The 24,511-nt window shown below is 35.9% G+C and overlaps 2 protein-coding genes and 1 pseudogene across 5 annotated transcripts; all 3 read left to right on the top strand.

The window, feature by feature from the left end:
* The first annotated feature begins 1,293 nt into the window (after window positions 1-1,293).
* On the top strand, window positions 1,294-6,882 carry LOC145585355 (phosphoribosylaminoimidazole-succinocarboxamide synthase, chloroplastic-like). The gene is made up of 13 exons (XM_081642064.1): window positions 1,294-1,434; window positions 1,626-1,959; window positions 2,422-2,523; window positions 2,601-2,730; window positions 2,932-3,024; window positions 3,106-3,194; window positions 3,565-3,645; window positions 3,829-3,918; window positions 4,018-4,107; window positions 4,252-4,302; window positions 4,404-4,450; window positions 6,220-6,277; window positions 6,363-6,882. Exons 2-13 carry the CDS (start codon window positions 1,633-1,635, stop codon window positions 6,420-6,422), a joined length of 1,218 nt encoding a protein of 405 aa, XP_081498190.1. The 5' UTR covers window positions 1,294-1,434; window positions 1,626-1,632; the 3' UTR covers window positions 6,423-6,882.
* A 956-nt stretch (window positions 6,883-7,838) lies between these two features.
* Window positions 7,839-19,591, top strand: LOC145585354 (chaperone protein dnaJ 1, mitochondrial-like). Of its 4 annotated transcripts, none has more exons than XR_014100639.1 (19): window positions 7,839-8,127; window positions 8,225-8,288; window positions 8,434-8,532; window positions 8,632-8,723; window positions 9,737-9,820; window positions 9,922-9,960; window positions 10,165-10,311; window positions 10,495-10,536; window positions 10,617-10,704; window positions 11,216-11,280; window positions 11,402-11,464; window positions 11,555-11,627; window positions 12,378-12,469; window positions 13,202-13,273; window positions 15,335-15,391; window positions 16,599-16,647; window positions 16,747-16,816; window positions 18,073-18,234; window positions 19,101-19,591. XR_014100639.1 is itself a non-coding variant. In XM_081642062.1 (19 exons), the coding sequence occupies exons 1-19, from the start codon at window positions 8,071-8,073 to the stop codon at window positions 19,091-19,093; spliced, it is 1,368 nt and encodes a 455-aa protein (XP_081498188.1). In that variant the 5' UTR covers window positions 7,839-8,070; the 3' UTR covers window positions 19,094-19,197. The 4 variants fall into 4 exon arrangements, 2 of the variants coding, with proteins under 2 accessions (XP_081498188.1, XP_081498187.1); XR_014100640.1 differs by lacking the exon at window positions 19,101-19,591 and adding an exon at window positions 19,066-19,093; XM_081642062.1 differs by having other exon boundaries at window positions 18,073-18,159; window positions 19,066-19,197.
* Window positions 19,592-21,482: 1,891 nt separating this feature from the next.
* Window positions 21,483-22,768, top strand: LOC145585353 (putative carboxylesterase 18 pseudogene; annotated as a pseudogene).
* Window positions 22,769-24,511: the final 1,743 nt, after the last annotated feature.

The following is a 24,511-nucleotide window of genomic DNA, read 5'->3' as shown; positions in this document are numbered from 1 at the left end:
GAAAGTGCGAAGTGTTGATTGATATTTGGAATCAAGGTTCTTGAGGTTCTTTTTGTGTGGTTTTTCTAGCAAGGATCAAGGTACGTTTAGGGGGCTAGATACCTTTGAAAGTGATTGGTTTGAATAACATGTTTTACATGATTTGATTGGTGATTAAATTAAATTGATTTGAATTATGATTTTGAAATAAATTATGTTTGAAGGTATTGATTTTAATAAAAGTATTTTGAATGATTGATTTTTAAATCATGTTTTGAATGGTTTGAATTATATTGGAATTTATTGAACCATTGAATTATTATTACTAATGCTTTATAAGTATGTTGGTAATCCCACTATGCGGATTTGGTTTGTTGATAAGGCCTTGGACTTTGTATGACCGGGTCTTTCCTCAAGAATAGCCTTGTAATATAAGGAGACTAGCTTGGGGGGTGTGCACACTTAGGTGAGGAATTGAATTAAAATAAATTGGTTCTTAATAAAGGAATTGGTTTTATTAACTCTTATTTTGAATATTGAATCATTGGAATCGGTTTTGGAATAATGAATTTGGAATTTATTGGATTAATTATTGGAATTGATTTTTAAAGCATGTTTGCAAATAAATTGAGTTTACATTATCTTGCTCTTATCGTACTTAGCATATTTTGCTAATCCGTATTTCTTGTTTGTTTTGGTTCGCCCTGTTACCTTAATGGTAAGCAGTGTTGACTAATTTCAGGTGGAGTCAATAATTGAGCATATGGAGTCCCGGAAATGGTTTCACCTAGATTAGGAAGTGTTGGTCTTGTGTTTTATTTTAAGTACTCATAACATTGTTACTATCTTTAAGTATTAATAAAAGAAAGTTGAATTTCCGCTGTAAGTTTTGTTGTTGAGTTAAGTATTTTGAGTAGTCTTGCGTAATCACGAGGCGGTAATACGACCAAGTCTATCTCTACGATATAATTATATGTATTATACTAGTATTTCCATAGAGGGAGATTTCGGGGTGTACAGTTGGCCTTAGTGGTTGCTGCGGCTGGTTATGATTTTTTAGGGTTGAGGAGAGTGCGTGAAAGTGATGACCATGGAAAGGGAATGGTAAAGGCTAGGGGGGTGTGGGGAATCAAATTGGGTAAACTAAAAAATAAAAATAGGTAAAAAGAATGACAAAAAGTGACAAACAAACACCAATTAAGGGAATCAGGTCTAATCATTCCTTTTCCCTTTGATTATTACTCGGTACTCCCAACCAAACGGCCCCTATTTTTGTGATTTCCAATTTTCTTTTTGCTTTGGCTGAGCAAGATTCTGAACTTCCTTACGCTACTCTCCCCTCCCTTCTCCTCAGCGGCCGAGAGACAACGGCCAGGGTTCGCCGGAAGACGACTAAACTCCGGCGAGCGGCATCGGCAGCGTAGTGCAACGACTAGATTATACCCCCTTTCCCTCGTATGTTTATTTTCTTCCGAAAACTCAATTTCAATCAATTTTATTATGTTAGGGTTTCATTCTTCTAATTTAACATCTAAATTCAAACATCTTTGTCTATCTTAGAGCAATTCTCTCATTTTACATTATAAATCATCCCTTGATTGTTGAAGAAATGCATGAATTCATAAATTTGACTGTGTTGTTTGCAGAGAAATAATGGTGGATTGTGTTGGATGCTTAAACCCTACTAAAACCCTTTTCAAAGAAACACACTTTTCACCTCTTTCTTCCCCAAATCACAGTTTCCATTGCTATTACGGTCAAAATGGATTCAAGTTGAGGAGCAAATTCAGAGGAATTTATGCTTCTTCAACCATGTCAACCCCAAATCATCCTCAACCCGATTCGTCAATTGATGTTTTGAATCAGGGTAATGCCAATTTAGAGGTTTTGCAAGCTATTGAAGGGTCTCTCTCCAATTGTCTTTCTGAGACCAATCTTCATCTCACTGTTCCTGGCCTTAAGTCCAAAACCCGGGGCAAGGTATAAAACTCTTCAATTCCATTTTTCTCTGCTTCTTATATTAAGTTAATTTTAACTGTTTCTGTTGGAATTATAAAATTTTGATCTTTGTCAATTTTTGTTTTGGTTATGGAGTTTGTAAATACTAGAGATAGTAAGTAAACAATTTTTGCTGCTACCTAGAGATTTATAATTTTTGTGGAAAATAATGGCCATTCCTATATTATTTCAAACACAAGAGTGATCAATTAATATATGGTCTCAATGTTTGGTGAAAAGACCTACATATGTAGTCCTCAGTCTTTGATTTTTGGGTGCTCAAGAATTGGGTGTATTTTTGTTTGGAAAAATTTGAACTTCTAATCAATGTATTCATCGGATTGTGGAGGTGAATAGTTAATGTCATATAGCTCTTGGATATGTTGAATATGAAAAGCTTTTTGCTTTGGTGTAGTAGTTGCTGACAAAATAAGCTCTCTGTAGGTTCGAGACATATATGATGGTGGTGATTTTCTTGTTCTGGTTACTACAGACAGGCAAAGTGCTTTTGACAGAGTTTTAGCTTCAATTCCATTCAAAGGACAGGTATTTACAACTTTGGTATTTGGTTAATGAATAATGGGAGTTCGCAGGTGTAAAATAAGGTCAGTTTCCTTGTTCAGGTACTGAATGAGACGAGTTTATGGTGGTTTGACCAAACTCATCATATCACTCCGAATGCAGTAGTGTCAGTTCCTGATAAGAATGTCACAATAGCCAAAAAATGTACCATTTTCCCTGTTGAATTTGTTGGTAAGTTATACAATTGTGATATACTACCTCCGGTTCGTATTATATGCAACTTTAGAATTTTTTATGTCTCACAAATAATACACCAAAGTTGCATATAATACAAACCGGAGGTAGTATATTTTTTCTCAAGTCTTGGTATAAACTGCAAATGCTCATGCCTTATTGTGTGGATTCTCTGTGTTGTTTGATGCTTGTTTATAGTGAGAGGATTTGTTACTGGAAGTACCGATACATCATTGTGGACAGTCTACAAGAATGGTGTTCGAAATTACTGCGGGAATGCTCTGCCAGATGGTTAGCTTGCCAACCCGCTTAAGCACTTCAGTATAAATTAGTTAATTTCTTTCTCTAGAAACTTATGCTATCATGTGGTAGGCCTGGTAAAAAACCAGCGGCTGGAGAGAAACATACTTACACCAACAACTAAAGCTGCTGATCATGATGTTCCTGTTACTCCAGACGAGGTAATGCATCAGTCTCCAAATTATATTGATTTTGTAGTTTACTTGGTCTTTTTTTGTTTTTTTCGTTGTGCAGCTTGTACCTTGTTATCCTAATCCACAAGAGTGTTGCTTGGATACATGTAGGCCTTTCATCCGTGTTCTATGGTCCTTTACCTTCTTTGTGACCTTAATTTCTTTACCTTTTCCTTCTTCATTCCTTTAATTTAGTGAGACATGAAATAACTATAACAGTACATCTTTTTCTCATTGAAGCTATTGTTGTTTGAGGTTAATATACAGTGATATAGTATTTCTTGAATAGATTTCCTGTTTTGAATTCCAAACTTTTGGTTTTTATGGTAGTTTTGTTGCAAATTTGTTGATTTTGCAGATAATAGAACGTGGGCTAATGACAAAAGCTGATTTTGATGAAGTTAGTGAGAAAGCACTGAGTTTATTTGAGTATGGACAGGTCATTCTACATCTACTTTTGCTGATTAATTGTCTATAGCTTTCTAGACACTTGCTAGTTTCACTTCATAACTTCAAAAATTCTAGCTCATTCAGAACTTCAACAGTATGCCTATTGCTTTGGTTGTTTAGCTGGGTAGTGCAAATGATTTGATTTTTTAAATCATCATTTTTTAAATTCCAGCGTGTGGCATGGAAACATGGTTTGATTTTGGTGGATACTAAGTATGAATTTGGGAAGACAAGTGATGGCACAATTGTTTTAGTTGATGAGGTCAGTAATCAGTCATTAAAGCTTCCAGCATTTTCCCCTTTGGTGTACTAATAATCAGATTGCTGACCCAATTTCTATTTATCTGCCTATTCTTTGTAGGTGCACACGCCTGATTCTAGCAGATACTGGATTGCAAAATCCTATGAGGAACGTTTCCGTAATGGTCTTGAACCTGAAAATGTTGATAAGGTATCAACGTCTGAAATTTGCAGCTTTGTTCTTTTGGGTGTAGAAAGTGTTTATCCATCCATCATCCACTATATACTGCTGGCCTGATTTTCTGGAGTACAAATTGAAAATTGAATTTTCATGTATATCTGTTTGGTTTGTCAGGAGTTTTTGAGACTGTGGTTCAAAGATCATTGTAACCCATATGAAGATGAGGTGAGTCATTTGGGTGGGTCTAGTTAAGACTTATTTGTATGCTCAATTATCTTAAAAATTTGATATCCCTTGCTGATACAAATGTGTCCTTTACTCTTTAGATTCTTCCGGATGCTCCCAAAGAACTTGTTTGTGAGCTAGCTTCGCGGTATGTCTGATATCTCTTTTAGCTTCATATCAAGATTAGATACCCTTTTTTTTTCCCCCTCTTTGGGGGCCTTGGGAGTTGTGTGTGTGTTTGTGTGTTGGGTGAGATCCTTATTCTTTTTTTCATTATGAATCTCTTTAAGGCTTTCTTTGTGTGATGATTGGTGTGAACAAATGATGTAGCTTAAGCCATCTTAAGGCCTTGCTAAGCTTAAAATGACATTTTTTGCATTTAAGTTGTCCTTTGGTTGGATGTAGGGAGTTTCCGTGATAGGCTGCCTTAGAGAGGGGCACTAATCTATATAAAGGGAGTTTGCTTTTAAAGCGCCGCATAGGAAATCAAATTTTAGCAAATGAAAAAAAAAGAAAAAAGAATTGCAATTTCCTTTTGAATTAAATAATTCAAGTGCCACATTAGCAAAATTAACGAAAAATATTTGAGAGTTTAAATTAATTACAAAAATACTTTAAGATATTATCACATGATATTAGGAATTGTATCCGAATATCTTACAGAAGAAAAAAGACATTTACAATTTATATTAAACTAATAAAATCATAAAATTTATCATATAAAAACATAAAGTGTTGGATTAAAAATAATACAACCAAACCGTGTACTGCACGGGTTTAAATCTAATTTCATTATTAATCTGTTATGAGATAGCTTGGGGAAGAACTTGAGAAATAATTAGGATAAAGAGCGGAGAAAGGATGCATAATAGTTATATGTGAAGGTAGTGAGAGCAATAACCAGAAAATTGAGTAGTTTATTTTGTTTTGTCTTAGCCTGTAGTTTTGGAGGCCTGGATTTTAGCTCTTAAGTGTATAATTCAATTGCATCACTAATGCAATCTGTTATCCTCTTCTTAATCTGATCAACCTACAATCACATCTGTTTTCCAGAATGTTATCACCGATTACCATCTTCTACCCTTAGCTTCCATCTCCAGACATCAAGTCTATGACTTTTGCGTTTCCCATGGATTAGCAAATTCAGGGAGTTTTAATTTCTGGAAAATGTAGAAATTTGTGTAGTTGGTCGTAGAAAGCCCACCTGCCTGCCGCGGGGGGGGGGGGGGGGGGGGGGGGGACTAGGGTAACTAGTACCCCTGTCTTATGGGAGGTAGAACTTTTCAGAATATGCTGCTCACTTTGTTTTGTTTCTATACCTCAGGAAGTACTTTCTCCTCTGTATGCTAACCAAATGATCTCTAATACTAGTTTCTCCTTCTTTTCTTCTTCTTCTACATTGGCTTTGGTTTTACTATTGGTTATAGTTTTCTTCATCTCTTTCATCGTAACGTTCATTTGGCAGAATTGTGGGAACAACAATCTCCCCTTTCATTCAGAGATGTGCAAATAATTACTTGCTCTATCTTAGCAGATCTAACTTAGCCTTGATATATTCCTTCCATTCTATTATGTTTCCTGTTGGTTTCTAAGGATGCCTTAGCATGATATTGTCAATAGACTGAACGTTTAATACAACGAGTACTCCAACATGAAGGACTGATTTCACTTTAAGAGCGGTAGGCTCTAGGTACATTTTCTTAGCCTTTGTTAGTTGTTCCAGCCCTTGAAATTCTCAGCGCTTTATTTCAGTGTTAAAAGTAATTAAAGGATTTATTAGAGTTGAGGCTTGGAGTTTGTATATATATGTTAGTTTTTCAAAGATGAGCCCTGGTTTAGTTCTTGACTCTAGTTCCAACTGTGCTCTTTAGTTTATCAACATTAAATCACTTATGTTTTTTTTTTATTTTACTGCAGATACATATTTTTATACGAAACAATAACAGGCTCCAAATTTGATATTCCAAAAACAGAGGTAATTCACTGTGTTGTATTCTTGTGTAGTTTCCTGCACCTTTTAGGATTTGACAAAAAAATTGACATCTCTTACCTATGTGCAGATACCAATTCATGACAGAATCTCTCAAAATGTCTCATCGGCATTGGCATCTCTCAAGTGAAGGTCCTCATTTGGAACGCCAGACATCATTGCGTTGTGACTGAAAGTTTACATTAGGGACGTTGAGTTTCTTAGAGGCTTGAAGTCACATTACTTTTACCTTTTTCTCACCTTCTGCTGGATAAGATAGAAGGTTTCCCAAAATAACAGTTGCTGGTTGCCACACAAGGGGGATTTCAATTTTAATGCCTGCATCTCCAAAGTTTTGTATTACTGTATTCTGCTACTAATTAGTGGTCAAGCCAGATATTCTCCATTGGAGGCAATAGAATACCTAATTGTAATATTGACAACTGCAGGCAGAGTGAGCCATGTAGGAGGAATAAGTTAGTTGCAAAGGCTCCAAATTGTATTTTAATTGACAGATCACATTGAACTGATGCTTACAGAAGCTAGTTGTAGAAAATTATTTTCATTAAAAGTTTCATTTGAAAGATCTGTGATATTTAATTTTTCATACTCTCCTTTGAGTCAATTGTTGGAGGTTCTGATTTGACTCGCGCTCTAGATGAGTGCTTGCTTTTGTGCTTTTATACATTGATGCGTCTCTTGGTTCTTTATTCTCTTCCATTGGAGAGGTGTGAACCAGTGAATGTTGGACCAAAATACCATTCTAATTGTAATGATTAATTTACACATTTGCTGATTAATTTATTGGCATGTAAAACATACTTATTCTGACGAAGGTAGAAAATCATGAATTATGATGTTGATTACTAATTACTCTGTATAAATTATGTTCAAATTTGTTGCCGGTTTTATTGAGCTGCACAAGTACGGTTAGTAAAAATGAATTGTCATTTGCACCATTGCTACGGTTAGTAAAAATGAATTGTCATTTGCACCATTGCTCTTGACCACCTACTTGGGACAAATTGAGCTATGACAAATCAATTTTCGAAATTAGTGAGTAGAAAGATTAGAAACCAATCATGTTTAGGTATAGTATCAAAAATTAATTTATTTGATAAGAGTTTCGCCTTAACCTAAAAGGACGTTACCAAGCAAAGCTTGGTAGAGTTGGTGGGGAACTCACCTTGTGATTTTGAGGTCACGAGTTCGAGCCCCACCAACTACAAAAGGCTTGGGAGTAGGGGGATTCCCTTACCTCTCCCCTCTATTCTCAAGCGATGACCTGCGGAGTTGAACTGGCTAAACCTGTGAAAGATGCCGACTCAGTAGGGTCTTCTTACCTTAAAAAAATAAAATAAAAAAGGACGTTATTTTGCGATACATGTGTGGGACTGTGGGTTGGGTGCACGAGACATTTCGTAAGGGATCAGTTCGGCTCGACTCAGGCATTCAGCCAGCTTCTTCCATCTTTAGTCTTTACTAAAGGCTAAACCCTTTAAACCCTAACCCCCAAAATAAAAAGTAATAAAATTAAAGACAGGAAGAGAATTAATGAACTCTAGAGTAAGACTTGAATTTCATTCATTTCTTCATCTCCAAGCTTCTTACCATTGCTTAGTAGCTCTAACTTAGTTATGCGCCCAGAATTTAATTCACCATTTTCCACTTTTCAATCTCCTTTCTCCCTTATTCCAAATGTTCACTACTCTCTAGAACTTACTAGATAAACTACTTTTTTTGAATAATATTTTTTCTTGAATTTCTAGTAGTTCAGTTCATTTAATTCATCTTCAAAAATGAGGAAAATCAAGCTAATTGGGTTTGCCTCTAAATCCCTAACCCGCATTTTCAATGTAAGTGATCAATTAAATTTGTTTTATTTTTATAATTGAATTTGATTTTATGAATGATTTTATTTGATGCTCATTTATGCAATTTGATAATCTGCAGTCGCGTGGATTCAATTGCAATTCATTTGAAGGAAGTCAACAAGCATTATTAGCTCACAGAAGAAGTGTATTATCATTCCTTTATCTCTTAGTTTCTGTTTTAATTTTTAATTTCAGCTGTAATTGGTCACAAATTTGTTTTCATTTTTATTAATTATATAACTATTATATGATTGATTGACGAATTTCTGTAATACTGCTTGATTTTAGGATTTTGCAGTAATAGATATATAACTGGGATTATTGGGAACCCATTTAGAGAAGCTGTATATACAGTTCCATTGACAAAGCGCTATTTTCATGCCACAGGTTCTAAAAAATTTAATTAAATTTTGTGTTATTATTGGTTTTTTCTTGTATGTATGTGATTTAGAAATTGATTGTTTGGGTTGATTGTGTTTACTCTAGGGTCATTGCGGTTGAGTGAACGGAATTACTATGATATATTGGGGGTTTCGAAAGATGCTGGTCGTGATGATATTAGAAAAGCTTTTCATGAGGTGAGTTTATCTGTGTTGATTGTTGGTTAAATGTTAGGGATTGGTTCTATTTGACCATATATGGATGTTAGGGAATTGTGTGAGCAATGTTTGTGCCTTTAATTTTACCAGATCGATTTGTGGAATTTTGAGATTTTGATGATGTTTAGAATGACCAGTAATGTTTTGATTGTATTGAAGAGTTTTGCTGAATTGTAATTGTTTAACAGACTGAAAACAAATAATAATTCTGGCTTTCTAGGAAATGCTTTGTGAGAATTATAAAACATATTCTTGGGCCTCAACCATAACTTAAGCTTTTGGTTGAGTTGGTCCTTTAACATGGTATCGGAGCCAGCGTGACATAGAGGTCACGGGTTCGAATCTCATCCACCCCTCCTTCAAAGTGGAATTAATTCGCGCACAGGTATGGGTGGGCCTGTGTTGCATCCACATTTCAAGCCTAAAGGGCCTTTCATGTGAGGGGGAGTGATAGAGTATAAAACATATTCCTGGGCCTCAACCATCAGCTTAAACTTTTGGTTGAGTTGGTCCTATAACATGGTATCGGAGTCAGCGTGACATAAAGGCACGGGTTCGAATCTCATCCACCCCCCACTTTCAAGTGGAATATTAAGCGCTGGGTATGAGGAGGGCCCATACTGCATCCACACTTTTAGCCCAAACAAGCTCTCGTGTGAGGGGGCGTGATAGTGTATAAAACATATTCTTGGGCCTTAACCATCAGCTTAAGCTTTTGGTTGAGATGGTCCTTTAACATGGTATCAGAGCCAGCGTGACATAAAGGTCACGGGTTCCACTAATTAATACATATAAATATCAATATCCGTACTAATTTCCACTTTACATGATTGGATATTTGGATATATTGTATATAAATACTAGGGGTTCCACTGGATTTTTCTAATTTTCCTCTAATTAAGATCCCTTTCCCCTGACTGTAGCTATTAATTTGTTTATTTGTAAATTTAATTATTTTTAAATGTCTAAATTTTGCTTAACAAAATCTGCAGTTGGCGAAGAAGTACCATCCAGATACAAATAAGAACAATCCTTCCGCAAAAAGAAAATTTCAAGAGATTAGAGATGCTTATGAGGTCTCTATCTTCACTGTTTAGTTTACCTATTATGAAGTGCATCTTTATTGGATTCTGTAAACTAATGGTCTTTCTTCTTCACCATGGTGGCATGCTTGTAGACTTTGAGAGACACTGAGAAAAGAGCACAGTATGATATGGTAAATTAGCAAGGACATTATTTAGCATTTTAACTTAGTCTGTGTCCGTAAAATTGTGATCTAATGCTTTTGGTCATTGTAATATTCGTAGTATCGATTATCTTGGCAGTATATATGTAAAAATTTTTTAGACATCATAGTGATTATTATTGAAACCCTGTGTATTTTTTATGACCGACATTGTCTATTTTCTTCCCTCTCAAGAGCCTAAATTTAGGTTCGGGCTATGCAAGGCAAAATTCTGGAGGCAGGGGTCCAGAGAATGTACATTATGATTCTGCTGATGCCGAGGCGTTTAGACATGCTTATAAAACCCACTTCTCAGATTCATTCCATAAAATATTTTCTGAGGTATAGTTACTGGCCTTAGTTCTATTTCTTAAATCTTCTTTAGCTATATGTATGTATGTGCTTATTCTTGAGTATGGGCATATGTGGTGTGTTTGGAATTATTGGAACCTATTATTTCTTCAATTATCCAAGCCTTGTTCAAGGATTATTGATTGAGTCATTGAGTAATGTGTCATGTTGCAGATATTTCAAGATGAAGTGGAAAATTTTGCGGATGATATTCAGGTTCAAATGTCAAGAATACTGTTTCTCATTTTCTCTTATCATTTACAACATGATTGCTGAACTTGTTTGGAACTTTTCAGGTTGAGCTCTCACTTTCATTTTCTGAGGCAGCAAAAGGTTGCACAAAGCAGCTGTCTTTTGATGCATATATTCCCTGTGAATCCTGCCGTGAGTTAAATAACCTCTACTGTTCTTTTGATACTGAATGCACTTTTATTTTTTGTTTATAACTAAAATTCACACAGAAAAGCCCTTCTTGGCTGAAATAGGACTTATCTACAGCCAATAACCTGAGGTAATGTGTTTGGAGATGGAATTCTTAGAAGGGAAAATTTTATCTTTTTGAGATTTGGCATCATTTCCTTTTGCTTTAATCTAAGGTCTGGAAGCAGTTGTTGATGTAGTGTCTTGGGGTTTTATCTTTATCTCCTTATAATCTAATATAAGGAAAGCTGGGTCAGGATCTTGGTATGACTTTGATATTGAAATTGATAGTTAGCAGTCTTGGCACTATAGGCTCTAGTTTGTGCCTTCATTTTAAAGAAGGATTTTGCAACTTCTTATAACCTGATTTTGTTAATTTAACTGTTCTGTACATTAACGTATATATGCAAAATTTTCTTTTAGAACGTATCAAGGTTGATTTTGTCATGATTTGGCTTGTTATTTACTACTTTAGATGGACGTGGCCATCCTATTGATGCGAAGGCTAGAATTTGTCCTACTTGTGGTGGGATTGGGAGGGTAAGTTTATCTGGATCCATGAATATGACCCTTTCTCTTTCTTCTCATTATGATGCTCTACCGCATTTGGCCTAGTGTTTACAAAATTAGAATATATGCTGATTACATAATTTATGAGCAGGTAACTATTCCTCCATTTTCATCAACCTGCAGCTCTTGTAAGGGGTCAGGAAGAGTTATTACAGTAAGTAATGTAATTCTTTTTATGTCACATGGTGAAAGAAGTATGTTTTCTTTGTATTTTAGTACTTCAGGGTATACATTTATTTTTCAGGAAAAATGTGAGAATTGCTACGGACATGGGGTGCTTGAAGGTGTTAAGGAAGTTAACGTTACAATACCAGCTGGTTAGTAATGCATACTGCTCATGTACTTTCTTTCCTGATCAATCTTTACAAATAGAATGGAGAGACTCCTTACCAGTATACATGTAATAGAGTTCTGGTTCTTAGTCCTTTGTTTAAGAAAGTTTTAGCTCTACATCTAGAATCGAGCTTCTCAAAATGAAGCACAAAATTTACTATTTTCAGTTAAGAGTTAGGATTTAGGAAGCTATGATGAGTACTCTAGAAATTGTGATTATCGAATTTGAAATGCATTTTCTATTCTCAGTTAGGAGTTAGGAAGCTATGACGAGTGCTCTAGAAATCGTGATTATCGAATTTGTAATGCATTCTTGGAAGTGTGTATTCATCAATTCTTTTTAACAATAGTGTATGAAAGTACTGCCATGTTAATATAGTCCCACTAACAATTGACTTGTGTATTTCCTTCCATGTCTTCCAAATCGTCACGAGTTTTAGTAAAAAAAAAATTGATTTTGGTGAAACTTTTGGTCTACATACATGAATATTATACTCCGTACTATTATGATAAAATGAATTTCTTTTTTTTTTTGGGACTTTTTTTTTGTGGGGGGGGGGGGGGGGGGGGGGAGGGAGGGCATTGTGGGTGGGTAGGGAGAAGTGTCTAGTACTTGGGCTTAAATCTAGGCTATTTTGTTTTTTTATTTGCTATTTATTGCCAATGTTCAGGTTCTAGCCATTATCACTGAAACTACTGATTTTCTTTATGCCTTGGTTTGTTTAATTGCATAGGTGTGGATTCTGGTGACACTATCAACATCCCTAAAGGTGGTAACTCCGGGGGACTAGGAGCAACATCTGGAAATTTGTACATAAGATTAAAGGTATTTTTAGTATTTTCTATCCTGCTATCTGAGTTTTGTGAAAATGCAGGTGTACAACATGTACTGTGTGCAAACTAATAACTCCTCTGTTCTTATTGAATGACATATTTTGACTTTTGACACTAATAACCTGTTCTGCTTTGATTAGCTTTTGTGATGTACAACTATAATAAAATTTTGTCATGTGGGATCTTGTTAGAATAATTTCATTGTATACATTTGTAATGTCACCTTTTTAGAATTTATACTCACTGATAAGTAGAGATATTGATCGTTAAAATTGTGCACTGGAAAACGTGGTAAAAAAAAATGTGTCAACTAAAAAAGAACGGAGGAAGAGGAAGGATATGATACTCTTTCCTTCTCTAGTAGTACAACATATTTGATTGGCGTTCGTTTTAGACAACTGAGTTATATCACCAAAAATATTCTTCACTATGTATCATTATGGTCTTATGGGTTGATTTAGGAAGTGGCCTATGAATTTGGAATGGTTGAAATTAGAACCATGACCTATTCTTTAGGAATAGATTCTGAATTGAGTTCTTACTCCTTAATTGTGATGATTCACTCCCACCCCTCTTCTGCTGTTACTTGTTAGTTATGTTGCTTATCCTGAGTTTCTTGTTTTGCTGCAACTGTGCTATATTTTTAGGGTGACTTGACATGTGATCCTCTAATTGCTTCCTTAATGCCTTTTTTTAACATCCCCATTTCTCTCTTCATATGTAGGTTGAAGATGACCCTAATTTTAGTAGAAATGGTTCAGATCTTCATGTGGATGCTAATATAAGCTTTATACAGGTAATTGTTTAATTACTTCCCATGGTTATTGGTTGTCTTCTTTTTTTCTTTTCTTTTAAAATGATGCTTTTACATGCTTCTGTTACAGTTCCTTTGGTATATTGTTGTTTCTGAAGTTGAGTTTTTAATGTAACCTTGATATGTTCAGTAAATACTGCTGTGACATTTCTGTTTTTACCAAAATCCATCACATTTACAGGTCCATTGGCTATGAGGGTAACAATTTGAGGAAACATTAAAAAAGTTTGTGTAATATCATCCAAAATGTCTTGTGTGCATGTCCAAAGTAAAAAATATCCACTTGAAAAGTTGAAATATATATATTTGTCTTCATTAATTCATGTCACCACTCGTATGGGGATAGCAGTAAGTAGTGAAGGAAAATACATGTTTGCAAGTGGAGAACTGGAGATGCATTAATTCAGGCATTAATTTTTAATAAGACCTTTTTGTATCTGAAATTGATTAAAATCTTCTTTCCTTTTTTCTTTTCTAAATGAAAAGATATCCAAAAACAAACACTTTCAATAAGTTTCTTTTCTTAGACCTTGCTATCGGGTTCATCCATATAAATAATAATTTGAATGAAAAGAAATACTCCCTCCGTTACAAATTACTCGCAACAATTACTAAAAATGGCCGGTACACATTACTTGCAACAAACTTATTTCTTTCCTTTTATGGTAAGTTTTTTTGTGTGATATTACAACATTACCCTTACTTTTTTTTCTAAATACCCTAATTAAACTACTAATTTTATCTTATTAACTTAAACCCTAACATTGATTTAATCACCTCCCATCTAAATTCATCATCACCTTCATTGACAACCACCACCACCACCACCACCATCACCTTCATTGGCAACAACCACCACTACCACCGATCGCTACTATTGCCGGAAATCACCGCCGTTGTCTTCTTCCTTGTCGACGCCTGCGTTTTCTCTCTCTTCCTTTTCTAGATCTGACTTTTTCTGGGTTTGTTGTGTGTTTGGTGGCTCGATTGTGGTGCTTGGTGGGTCGAATTTCTAGGTTCGAATTTCAGGATTTGGTGGTGCTGGGTTTGAATTTCGTGGGTGGTTTCGTGGGTTCGAATTTCTGGGTTTGAATTCGTGAGTGGTCTCGTGGTGCTCTGTGGTGGTGGTGGTGGATCTGGGTTCGTGAGTTGTGCGTTTCGGGGTTGTGGGTGGTGGGTTTCGGGGTTGTGGGTCTAGGTTCGTGGGTTGTGGGTTTCGGGGTGGGTGGTGGTGGGTTGTAGTGGGTTCGATGGTTGTGGGTCTGGGTTCGTGGGTTATGGGTTTCGGGGTGGGTGGTGGTGGGTTGTAGTGGGTTCGGCGGTTGTGGGTCTGGGTTCATGGTGGTGGGTTTTGGGGTTGTGGGTCTGGGTTCGTGGGTTGTGGGTTTCGGGGTGGGTGGTGGTTTGTAGTGGATTCGGCGGCTTCGCGAAGGGTTCGTAGGTGGTGGTGGTGCTGGGGTCGTTGGTGGTGCGCTGGGTGGTGGTGTTTTCGTGGTTGTGGTTTTGCTAGGTGGTGGTGGTTTCGTGGTTGTGGTGCTTGGTGTTTAGTTTTTTTTTTTTTTTTTTTTTTTTTTAATTGATTGGATTAATACTAAGCACATCCCTTATTTTCCAATAATTACACTTAAGAAATTTTGCCTAGGAGTCCGCAAACTCCCTCTTTGTTGCGAGTAACTCGTAACAGAGGGAGTAGATTATAATCTTTGATTAAAAAAAATATATATAAACAAATTGCTTTAATTTTACCTAAATTCTAAGACTAGTAATTAATGTAGTATTCTCTATCATAGCATGTGGCATATTCCATAGTGATTTACCACAACATTTAGTGCCAGTCCCTCTAGTTTTCATCACTTTCTGTACTTGTAATTAATATCAAGCAAGCTGTATGTTTTAAATATTTCGATTTAAGCTGTATTTCAATTTCTTGAACGACTGTTTACTTGTAGTAATTTGGACTATATAAACCCTTTAAAAAGTTCTTCTGGAGCCTGTCAAAGGACTCAAAACAAGGGGTTTTCTCTGACTGTTTGACTCCTGCAGGCTATGCTTGGTGGTAAAGTTGAGGTGCCAACTCTAGCAGGAAAAATTTCATTGGATGTGAGACATTCTCTTCCATTGCAACTCATTTAACTATTTGTGTTTATCTTTCTAACCTCTCCCCACCTTCTGTCCCCATCCTTTTTGCCTTTGTTTGCCTGTCTTTGTGTTTATTAGCTGCTTCCTTGCTAATCATTATTTGTATCATGGGTTAAAACACTGTTTTTGTCATTTATTGAAACACTATTCAACATTGCTACTTCAAATTACAAGTACTATGTTGTGGTGGTTGATAATTGGAAAGCTTTGCTCTGTCCTGGTCCACAACATACATAATAAAAGTTTGCCATGTTGCTTAGTGATTGTGTAATATGTCCTCATAAGGGTGGATATGGATGGATTCGGCTTGGATCTTATGGAGTCCGAATATAATTCGATTAATCATGCAAGATGGACCTCCTTCCTAATCTGAATCAGAATAGAATATAAACCTCGTCCTTCGAATGTGATTTGAATTGAAGTTTACTAACTCTGATCTAACTGAATAACTAAACCTAAGATTGTTGGCTGTTACAAATAATTATTGTTGAGCATGACAGCACTGGCCTGGAAATAGGATTTAATTGGAACTTGGAAGTAATGGGTTGACAGGTTAAATTTGTAGTCTTGTGTCATTCTTCGTGTTGTAGGTTGAGTTGGGGGTGTTATCATCCTTTTAGGAAATGAGTTCTCTGGAAATTGGGGTAGAGTATTAAAGAATAGGATAGAGGAGGTAGAAAATGGATAGAGAAATCCATATGGAGCTAAGTCTTATATGACCTATTCGTGTAACTAGGAGAAAAAAGTAGATCTCTCATGTAGCAAATTGGAATCCTCTCTAGATTTTGGCTTTTTTGTTTAGAATTTGGATCAGACCTTTTTTTATTTTTTTGCTGGGTTCTCATTGAACTGTGGCCTTTTGATCAGGTCAGATTTGATTGAATACTATGGTTTTCCTTAGTTTTCTTTTGAACCACCTTAGCTCCTTAAAGAACATATTGCAACTTATCTCTACATGCGTGAAGCCGTGAACATGCAGAAAAAAAAAAAAAAGACTAATCGTCTGCCTTTCCCTTCTCTCTGGTTGGTTACTGCTTGCTGGGTAACTTAATTCTGTTTATCGCTTTCATATTGGCAACTAATTGTAATGCTTAATGTAATATCCGAGTATTAATTTATACCTGTAGCTATCTTTCAAGTGTCATTGTCCAGTTTCTGTTTCTTTCAGATACCCAAAGGAGTTCAGCCAGGACAGGTTCTGGTGCTTCGAGGGAAAGGTGAGTAAATTGTATACTATCTAATTGCATAGCCATTTAGTTTTCCTTTCTTACTAACTTGATATCAGCAGAAATATATTAATATAATCTATGTGGCAGGACTGCCAAAGCATGGTTTATTTGTCAGTCGTGGTGATCAACATGTTCGCTTCTGCATAAACTTCCCTAAGTAAGATTTCACATTCCTTACTCAAATTCTCTCTCTCTCTCTCTCTCTCTCTCTCTCTTGTTGTTTTTATTCTGAATTTTATAATTTTGGCCCCTTGTGTTCAGTTGATAAGTTACAGGAACTTTAACCCTCACAACTAACCTGTTCCCGGAGAATCATAGGCCTAGCCTGTTTCTGGCAGCAAGGTCCACCAGGGAAATAGCCTTCATCCAATGCCAAACCCCAGTGGCTTCCTTGGTAGATCGGTGAAGTGGCACTTGAGCTGTCAGCTTAGTGGCTATATCTTGTGTAGTGTCGACCACGACAACTTGTCGATAATTTATATTACTTTACATTGTTTTCTAATAAAAGAGGCCCTGGTTGGCCTGCCGATCTCCGGCTTTTTAGAAACCACACATAAAAAGAAAAAAAGTCTATCCTGATCCTTTCCGCAAGATAACTTAGCCCCCTCTGATCCCTGCATTGTTACCCTGGGGTTATCTTAAATGGGCACCTGATATTTCCTGTTACTGTACTAATAATATGGCCTTTTATGTGGCTATGCAAAAGCCTCTTAGCTCTTTTAAGGCCACCTATATTATGAATTTTGTGTGTTATTGAATCACAACTTAAGGGTAAAATTTTCTGCTGATGTTATTCAGTAGGGGTGATAATTGACCAAGTCAGTCAGAAGTTGAGCTGTGTTTGAATTGACTTGAAATGAGTTCCCGTCAACTTGAAACTCGTCAACTTAAACTTGATTCGAGCTGAAGTTGAACTCGATTACTTTTCACCTGTGCTTGAAATAAATTATACATTTTACAGTTATGTTACAAAAATTGCAGAAATAATAAATTGTTCATGGTTTTTGGTATATATATAAATCCCCATACTGGCATACTGCCAAGGCTGCATTGAGGAGCTAAAGAATAGGCTCTGAAATCTCCATTTCTTAAATCTAAAGGGGCATGTTTTCATCTCTGTCTCTCCTCTCTTCTGAAAAAAGGATGGTGATGCAATACCTACCTTAAATGCCTATTAAGCTAAGCTCATAGTATATCATTATGCCCAAGTTTTCTTGTGAATAAATTATTGCGAGCAAAATTGTAGTAACCTTATCATGCCTTTTATTTTATGTTTTTTGACATGGACTTTTATAATCACTTGCTATGTTGAAATTTATTTGCTTTTGATCAGTGCTCTTCCAATTGTGGAATGTGCGTGTTTGGTGTTAACAGTGATCTTAGTAGCTTGTATATTTATCTTTATTCTTATAGGAAGGTAAATGAACGCCAAAGAGCTATACTGGAAGAGTTTGAGGAGGAGGAAATTACTCGTGAAGAACCTTCTTCCGAAGAAAGTTGGTGAGCCATACAAAAACATTTTTGCTCTCTGACATCACTTTGAGGCTTGAGCTGTTAATTATTGATGCTGTTATGGTAATTTAGTGCAGATCATATTTCATATTTACAACCATAGCAAATATGTAGTTGCATCTTGCATGAGAGGCTATTATTAGGCTCTGCCCTTCCATATAGCATTAGTTTATTTTGTTGCTTTATGTCCATCAATCTTAAATTTCCTGCGCTTCTTAACTAATTTAACTAACAGACATTTGCTTCATATCAATTGGAAAAAAGCCTCTTAAAAGAGTAAGGACCTTTACCTCTAAGGATGGGGTAGTTTTATTGTTGATGTGGCTTTTGTGCTGTGTGCATCCTTAATAAAGGAAATAATATCTTTGTAGCAGACTATCAAGGTCCATGTACTCAAAATTTAGAAGTCCTACCTTTCATGATAAGAGTTGTCTGGCAACTTCATGCAGAATATCTTTAGACATACAACACCAAGCTGTTACAAGTTAGGGACTGCTCTATTTCAGCAGTCATCGTGATGGTATATTTGGGATTTTATAGACATGAATTGCCTGCAGACACAATGAACAGCTGTGATAGCTTCTTGCTATAGTAAATGTATGTAACACCAGCTGCCATCAAACTGCACTTTATTCATGAAAAAATTATCCTTAGGACCCTTGTGGAGTTTAGCTGCTTTTTAACATGTTTTTCTTCCCTTTCTGAAAATCATTTTCTTTCTTAGCTTCTCTTTCGCTGTTTAGGCAACTCTTGATAAAAATAAGACCTCAATGTTTCCATCTAGTTCATTAAATGAATAATGATGTATTGGGCAGAATCATACAATACGTCTCCTAGGCTAATTTACTTAATGCCCTTCTGATATATAATATAAATGTTGGATATGGATAACAGGCTTCATCAGCAGCTATCTACTGGTTGACTTTCAGGTGGAAGCAAATTCTTGATTATGGAAATAGGCCGAAAGTAATGCTTGAGTTGTCGGTGCTCCTGCTGATTCTTTTGCTCATGAAGAATATCATTCTTTGAGGTTATGTTGGACAATCCTCCCTGCTGATTGTTGCATCGTTGTCTTCATTATTTCAAACTGCGGGAATGTCGATTGGAGGTATTTCTACTTCTCTTTTGCTGAGTTTGCCATTACTCTTCTGGTCTGACTCAGAAGTTCATGCTGCTGCAATCGGGGCTACAAAATACTTGTGTATAGAAATTTTGACATTCTTTATAGAATAAAAAACTTACAAAACTAATAGTTGCTCTCCACTAAGTCACTGCCCCTTTTGTGTTTGTTGGAACCCCAATAAATAAACTGTCCATATACAGGAAGTTCTCTGTTATACTGTACGTAATCAGTGTTATAGCAACCGATCAATGTGTAGTTGTGTATGCTTGACAATACTCCTGATCAATAGAAACTCAGTTCGTTTCTAATTGTTGCACTTATTTTGTGCGACACGTATCAGCATTTCATTAGTCTCTGTCTCTCTGAATTGGTGGTCCTATAGGTTCGACTGGTTGCTGCATTAATGCTCTGTTTGTTCAGTAAAATTTAGCTAAACCAACTTGTCAAAAGAATATGGAGTACTAAGATTACTAACCACAAAAAGTACATTATCATAACTAACTTGTCATTTTTTTTTTATTATTTTTTTAACATAGGCTTAATCAACAAAATTACAAACTAAGAAAAGTTCAGTTCATTTGCTCTTACAAAACAACAGGAAAACAAAACTGAAAAACTCTTATCTTCAAGTCTTCAAGAGGTCTTGGCTGCATGAACGCTTAACCTTTGAGCATACAACTTGAATACATAACAATCTGTATTTCTAGTAGTCATTTTTAATCCAGAAGTCGAGGATAAGACGGGATTGCTGAGTCAATACATTAGAGAAAGGGAAACCTGTAAATTTTGGGATTGGTAACAAGAAGGAAGTTGTAGAATTAGTGAATAGTCATGGTGAAAAAGCGAAAACTTTGTCAAAAATTAATGATGGTTTAAAGCCATCTGTACATATTTTTTAAAAATTATCTATTTTTTTTTCACCAATGGCTCGTTTTCTTTTTAATATGTATAAAAAATTATATTATTTATATTTGTAAAATAATTTACTGACGGTCTTACCAACAATTTAAAGCTATTGGTAATATACTTACCAATGGAGTTGATGGCCATGGGTAAATTACCGATGGCCTGGGTCACTGATAAAGTTTTTCGGCCATCGTAAATTTTTGATGGCTATTAAATCTATCGGAAATTTTAAAATTACCGCCGGTAAAAACCGTGGCCACCAGTAACAAGTTATCGGTAATCAGCTATTTTGTTGTAGTGACTCACATTATTGTTGCATTCTCCTTTTACCTAATTTTATAATCTACTATAGGGGTGCTTATGATGCGAGACAACTCGCAAGCTACTCGGGCCCGACTCGGTCAAAACTCGGTCAAACCTCGACTCGAGTGAGATCGACTAGAGCTCGGGCTCGACTCAAAATGTTAACGAGACGAGCTGAGCTGAGCTGAGCAACTCCTTACTCGACTCGAAAAGCTCGTGAGATACTCGATTTTTATAATACACTATGGAGTATTATATTTGATAAAAAAAAATATATTTATATATATATAATTTCACTTAATTTTCTTATTCAATTATTCCAATAATTAATGATATTGGGCCAAACTCATATATAACATATTCATACTTACAATTAGGAATAATGGGACAAACTTACTCTTATGCTTCTCCTAACTGCTAGTGATAAGTGAAACATATATTTTGGATTAAAGAATTAAACTAATTGTTGGCTAAAAAAAAAAAATTGCTTTAAATTAATAAGATAATAACTTCACTCTGCGGAAAAAAAAAATTCGAGTTCAATTCGAGTTCGAGCTCGAGTCGAGTTTAAGTAATAGGTTTTCGAGTTCGATTCGAGCTCCATTTTTTTGAGCTCGCGAGTTTCGAGTTCGAGTCGAGTTGTAGTTTTGTGTTTTCGAGTTCGAGTCGAGCTTAGCTGAACTCGAGCTCGACTCGCATCATAAGCACCCCTAATCTACTAGGTGCGGCCCCAACGTAGAACATATGGAGTGGTTATTTCTAGGTCACTACAACTCTACATTAAAAATGTGATATAATCAATATGAATTGATTGAGAGATCAACCCTTCCTGATTGGTTGGCATTGTTTGAATATTTTCAACCCATCATGTTTTTATCTAAAATTTACAGTATTAATTTTTGGAAAACGTCAAGGTCATGAATCCCACATAAATAGGTAAGTTAGCAAAAGTTGCAACGCTACCCTTTTTCATGTTTCATCCTTACACCACATTTTTCTTAGACAATAGTAAACTCAACTTAACATAAACATGAGTGCAGATAAACTACAAGATGATAATACTTCCACTTGTGAAGGCCTTTCTTTCATGACCAAATTACAATACTCCGCCCACTCTTTCATCACAAAATTCGCCTACCACTCCGACGGCACCCTCAACCGCTTCCTCGTAAACCTCGCCGATATCCGCTCACCACCTTCTTCCACCCCTGTCAACGGTGTCACCTCCTATGATCATACCATTGACTCTTCCCGTAATCTTTGGGTTCGGATTTTTATTCCCGCCAATGCTCCCTCCACTCTTTCTCTTCCGGTCATCGTCTATTTCCATGGTGGAGGCTTTGTCTCCTTCACTCCCTCCACCATGCCTTACAACACTTTTTGCCGGAAGATTGCTGGAGATGTTTCCGCTGTCATCATCTCCATCGGATACCGCCTTGCACCGGAGCATCGGTGGCCGGCGCAGTATGAAGACGGTTTCGACGTCTTGAAGCTCCTTGACGACAAAGAGATGAGGGAGAAAATCGGAGTTTTCCCGGCGAATGCTGACGTCAGCCGGTGTTTCCTCGCCGGAGATTGTGCCGGCGGGAATATAATTCACCACGTGGCGATACGAGCTTGTGGGACCCACTTCAAGTCGATTAGGATTCGCGGGCTTATTTCAATTCAACCGTTTTTTGGCGGGGAAAAAAGGACTGAGTCCGAACTTCGGGTGAAGAATCCTCCGGTGTTGACTTTAGCCCAAACCGATTTCTTTTGGAAGGCATTCTTACCTATCGGGTCGGACCGAGACCACCCGGCAGCAAATATACTCGGGCCGGGGTCCCAGGATATCTCGGGTTTGGAGTCGTTCCCGCCAACACTCGCAGTTGTTGGCGGGTTAGATATATTGCAAGATTGGGGAAGGAAGTATTGTGATGTGTTGAGAAAGTCCGGGAAAGAAGTGGAATTAATTATCCAAAAGTTGGTCATTTCTTTTATAGTGCTCCAGAATTGCCTGAATATGAAATGTTTGTTGCTAAAATTGTTGAATTTGTTCAAAGATTGTACACTTAAGAAGTGATATTGCTAAGTATATTCACTCTCCGATGCTTTTTGAAGGTAAGACCGTAAGATAATGTTAATATGTGTAATAATTTAGGAGCATCTTTTGTGTATTAATTAGTTGAAGAAGGTTGTTACATAGTACAAGTAATATTGTTTGTTTAAAGTTGATAGCATTTCAATTTTGTCAAATTTATCATCAAGTGGCTATTAAACTTTTAAAATAATGCTATTTTTTTCCAAGTGAGTTTAATGTTATTAATAAGATAGACTATACCAAACGTTACTCATTCAAGGAAATGATTTAGTCACATCAAAAATTGAATTTAATTTTGATATATCTCTATGTGATAAGAACAATGGAAATTGCATTCTGACAATGGATGATTGGATGTGTTAAACTTAATTTTTGGTGTGGCATGAATCAATTACACTCACTCCCTATAAGTTTGATCTTCTTCTCGATTATTACTTGACAAGATTGCTAGAAGCTACTCATGGGTAGCAGTTATGTGGATGCTAGCTAATGTCGGCAGTCGGGTATACATGTGATAAATATGACGACTTTATGTGAATTATATGGTTGAGGTGAGTCTGTTACTCTGAAAGCAAGATGATCATTTGCATTTATGTCATTTAGTTGAAGTGATGAACATATGTGAAAAAGTTGAGACTTTGTGACTACGAAAGCATGGATATTGAACTTTCAATACTGGAGAACCAAACTATGCGTGTGTACCAGCTTATCTATTTATATGTTAAATAGACTTTATGTTAGATAAAGGGTCTGGGCCGCACTCGCAAACTAAGAAAGAAAGTCTACTTCACAAGTTTAAAGTAGGTTCCATCCCAAAATCATATGGCAATAGGAAGAGTAGCCCCTTAGAGCCTGTTCACATTTACTGAGCTGAACTGAACTGATTGGAGCTAAAATGAATATTTTATGAGAGAAGGAAATTAAGAGTTGAACTGAACTGAACTGAGCTGAAATGAATATTTTATGAGAGAAGAAAATTAGGAGTTGAACTGAATTGATTGGAGCTAAACTGAATTGAAATTAAGCTGAAGTGAACAGACCCTTAGTCTTATCAAGTAATTAATTCTCTTTTATTCAAAAAGGACACTTACATGTGGTGATACTTGAAAGGTATATTATTCACTTTACAATAATGACTGTTTCACATTTTAATTAAGGAAAATTTGACAATTATCACCTACAATTGTTGCTATTTTAACATACCACCTATAGTTTTTTTTTTTAAAAAAAAATTTACTACCTATTAATTTTTAAAACATCAAAACTTCTCATTTACTTTGCTCTCAACTTAAATGTGACGTCATGTGGGGCCCACTAACTACCTTCCCACCCTTTTTCCCTCCCATTCTTTATTTCTCATTCCCCTGTATTGTACTTCTCTTAAAATTGGAGAAAAACTTAAATTCGTGAAATAATTAACATGAATATGTAATTTAATTTGAAATTTTTCCCCAATTTTAAGAGGAATACAGTATAGGAGTATGAGAAATTGAGAGAGTGAAAAAGAAAAGGAGGGAAATAGGATGAGAAAGTAGTTAGTGAGCCTCACATTACATCACATTTTAGAGAGCCAAGTAGGTTGGATTGATGTTTAAAAAATAGTAGGCAGTAAAAAAAAAAAAATAATAAAAAAATAAAAATAATAATAATAATAATAATAATAATAATAATAATAAAATAAATAAATAAAATTAAAGGTGGTAATTGTCAAGATCTACATGTAACTCTACTTGTTCTCTATCTCTCTTTTCATGGATAATTCTATAAAGCTCATGTGCACAAATTTGCTTTGATTCTTAGAAAAATTAAAAAATAATTTTGGGACAAAGTTTATGAAATAGATTTTTGTTAAGACACGAGATGTTGTGAAATTGCGAGAAATCAATGACATCACGGACCCTCCATCGTCTATTTCTTTCAAGATCATT

Source organism: Chenopodium album, chromosome 16 (assembly GCF_948465745.1).
Source record: "Chenopodium album chromosome 16, dcCheAlbu1.1, whole genome shotgun sequence".
NCBI classification, from domain to species: domain Eukaryota; kingdom Viridiplantae; phylum Streptophyta; class Magnoliopsida; order Caryophyllales; family Amaranthaceae; genus Chenopodium; species Chenopodium album.
This window is presented reverse-complemented; position numbering and strand designations above follow the sequence as displayed.

Bases quoted from the DNA above. Each gene is read 5' to 3' on its own strand.
- LOC145585355 (XM_081642064.1), top strand. From the start codon at position 1,633: ATGGTGGATTGTGTTGGATGCTTAAACCCTACTAAAACCCTTTTCAAA. The intron at 4,303-4,403 runs GTGAGTCATTTG...TTTACTCTTTAG, and splicing joins GTAACCCATATGAAGATGAG to ATTCTTCCGGATGCTCCCAA. The intron at 6,278-6,362 runs GTAATTCACTGT...ACCTATGTGCAG, and splicing joins TTGATATTCCAAAAACAGAG to ATACCAATTCATGACAGAAT.
- LOC145585354 (XM_081642061.1), top strand. From the start codon at position 8,071: ATGAGGAAAATCAAGCTAATTGGGTTTGCCTCTAAATCCCTAACCCGC. The intron at 8,289-8,433 runs GTGTATTATCAT...GCTTGATTTTAG, and splicing joins ATTATTAGCTCACAGAAGAA to GATTTTGCAGTAATAGATAT. The intron at 13,274-15,334 runs GTAATTGTTTAA...TGACTCCTGCAG, and splicing joins CTAATATAAGCTTTATACAG to GCTATGCTTGGTGGTAAAGT.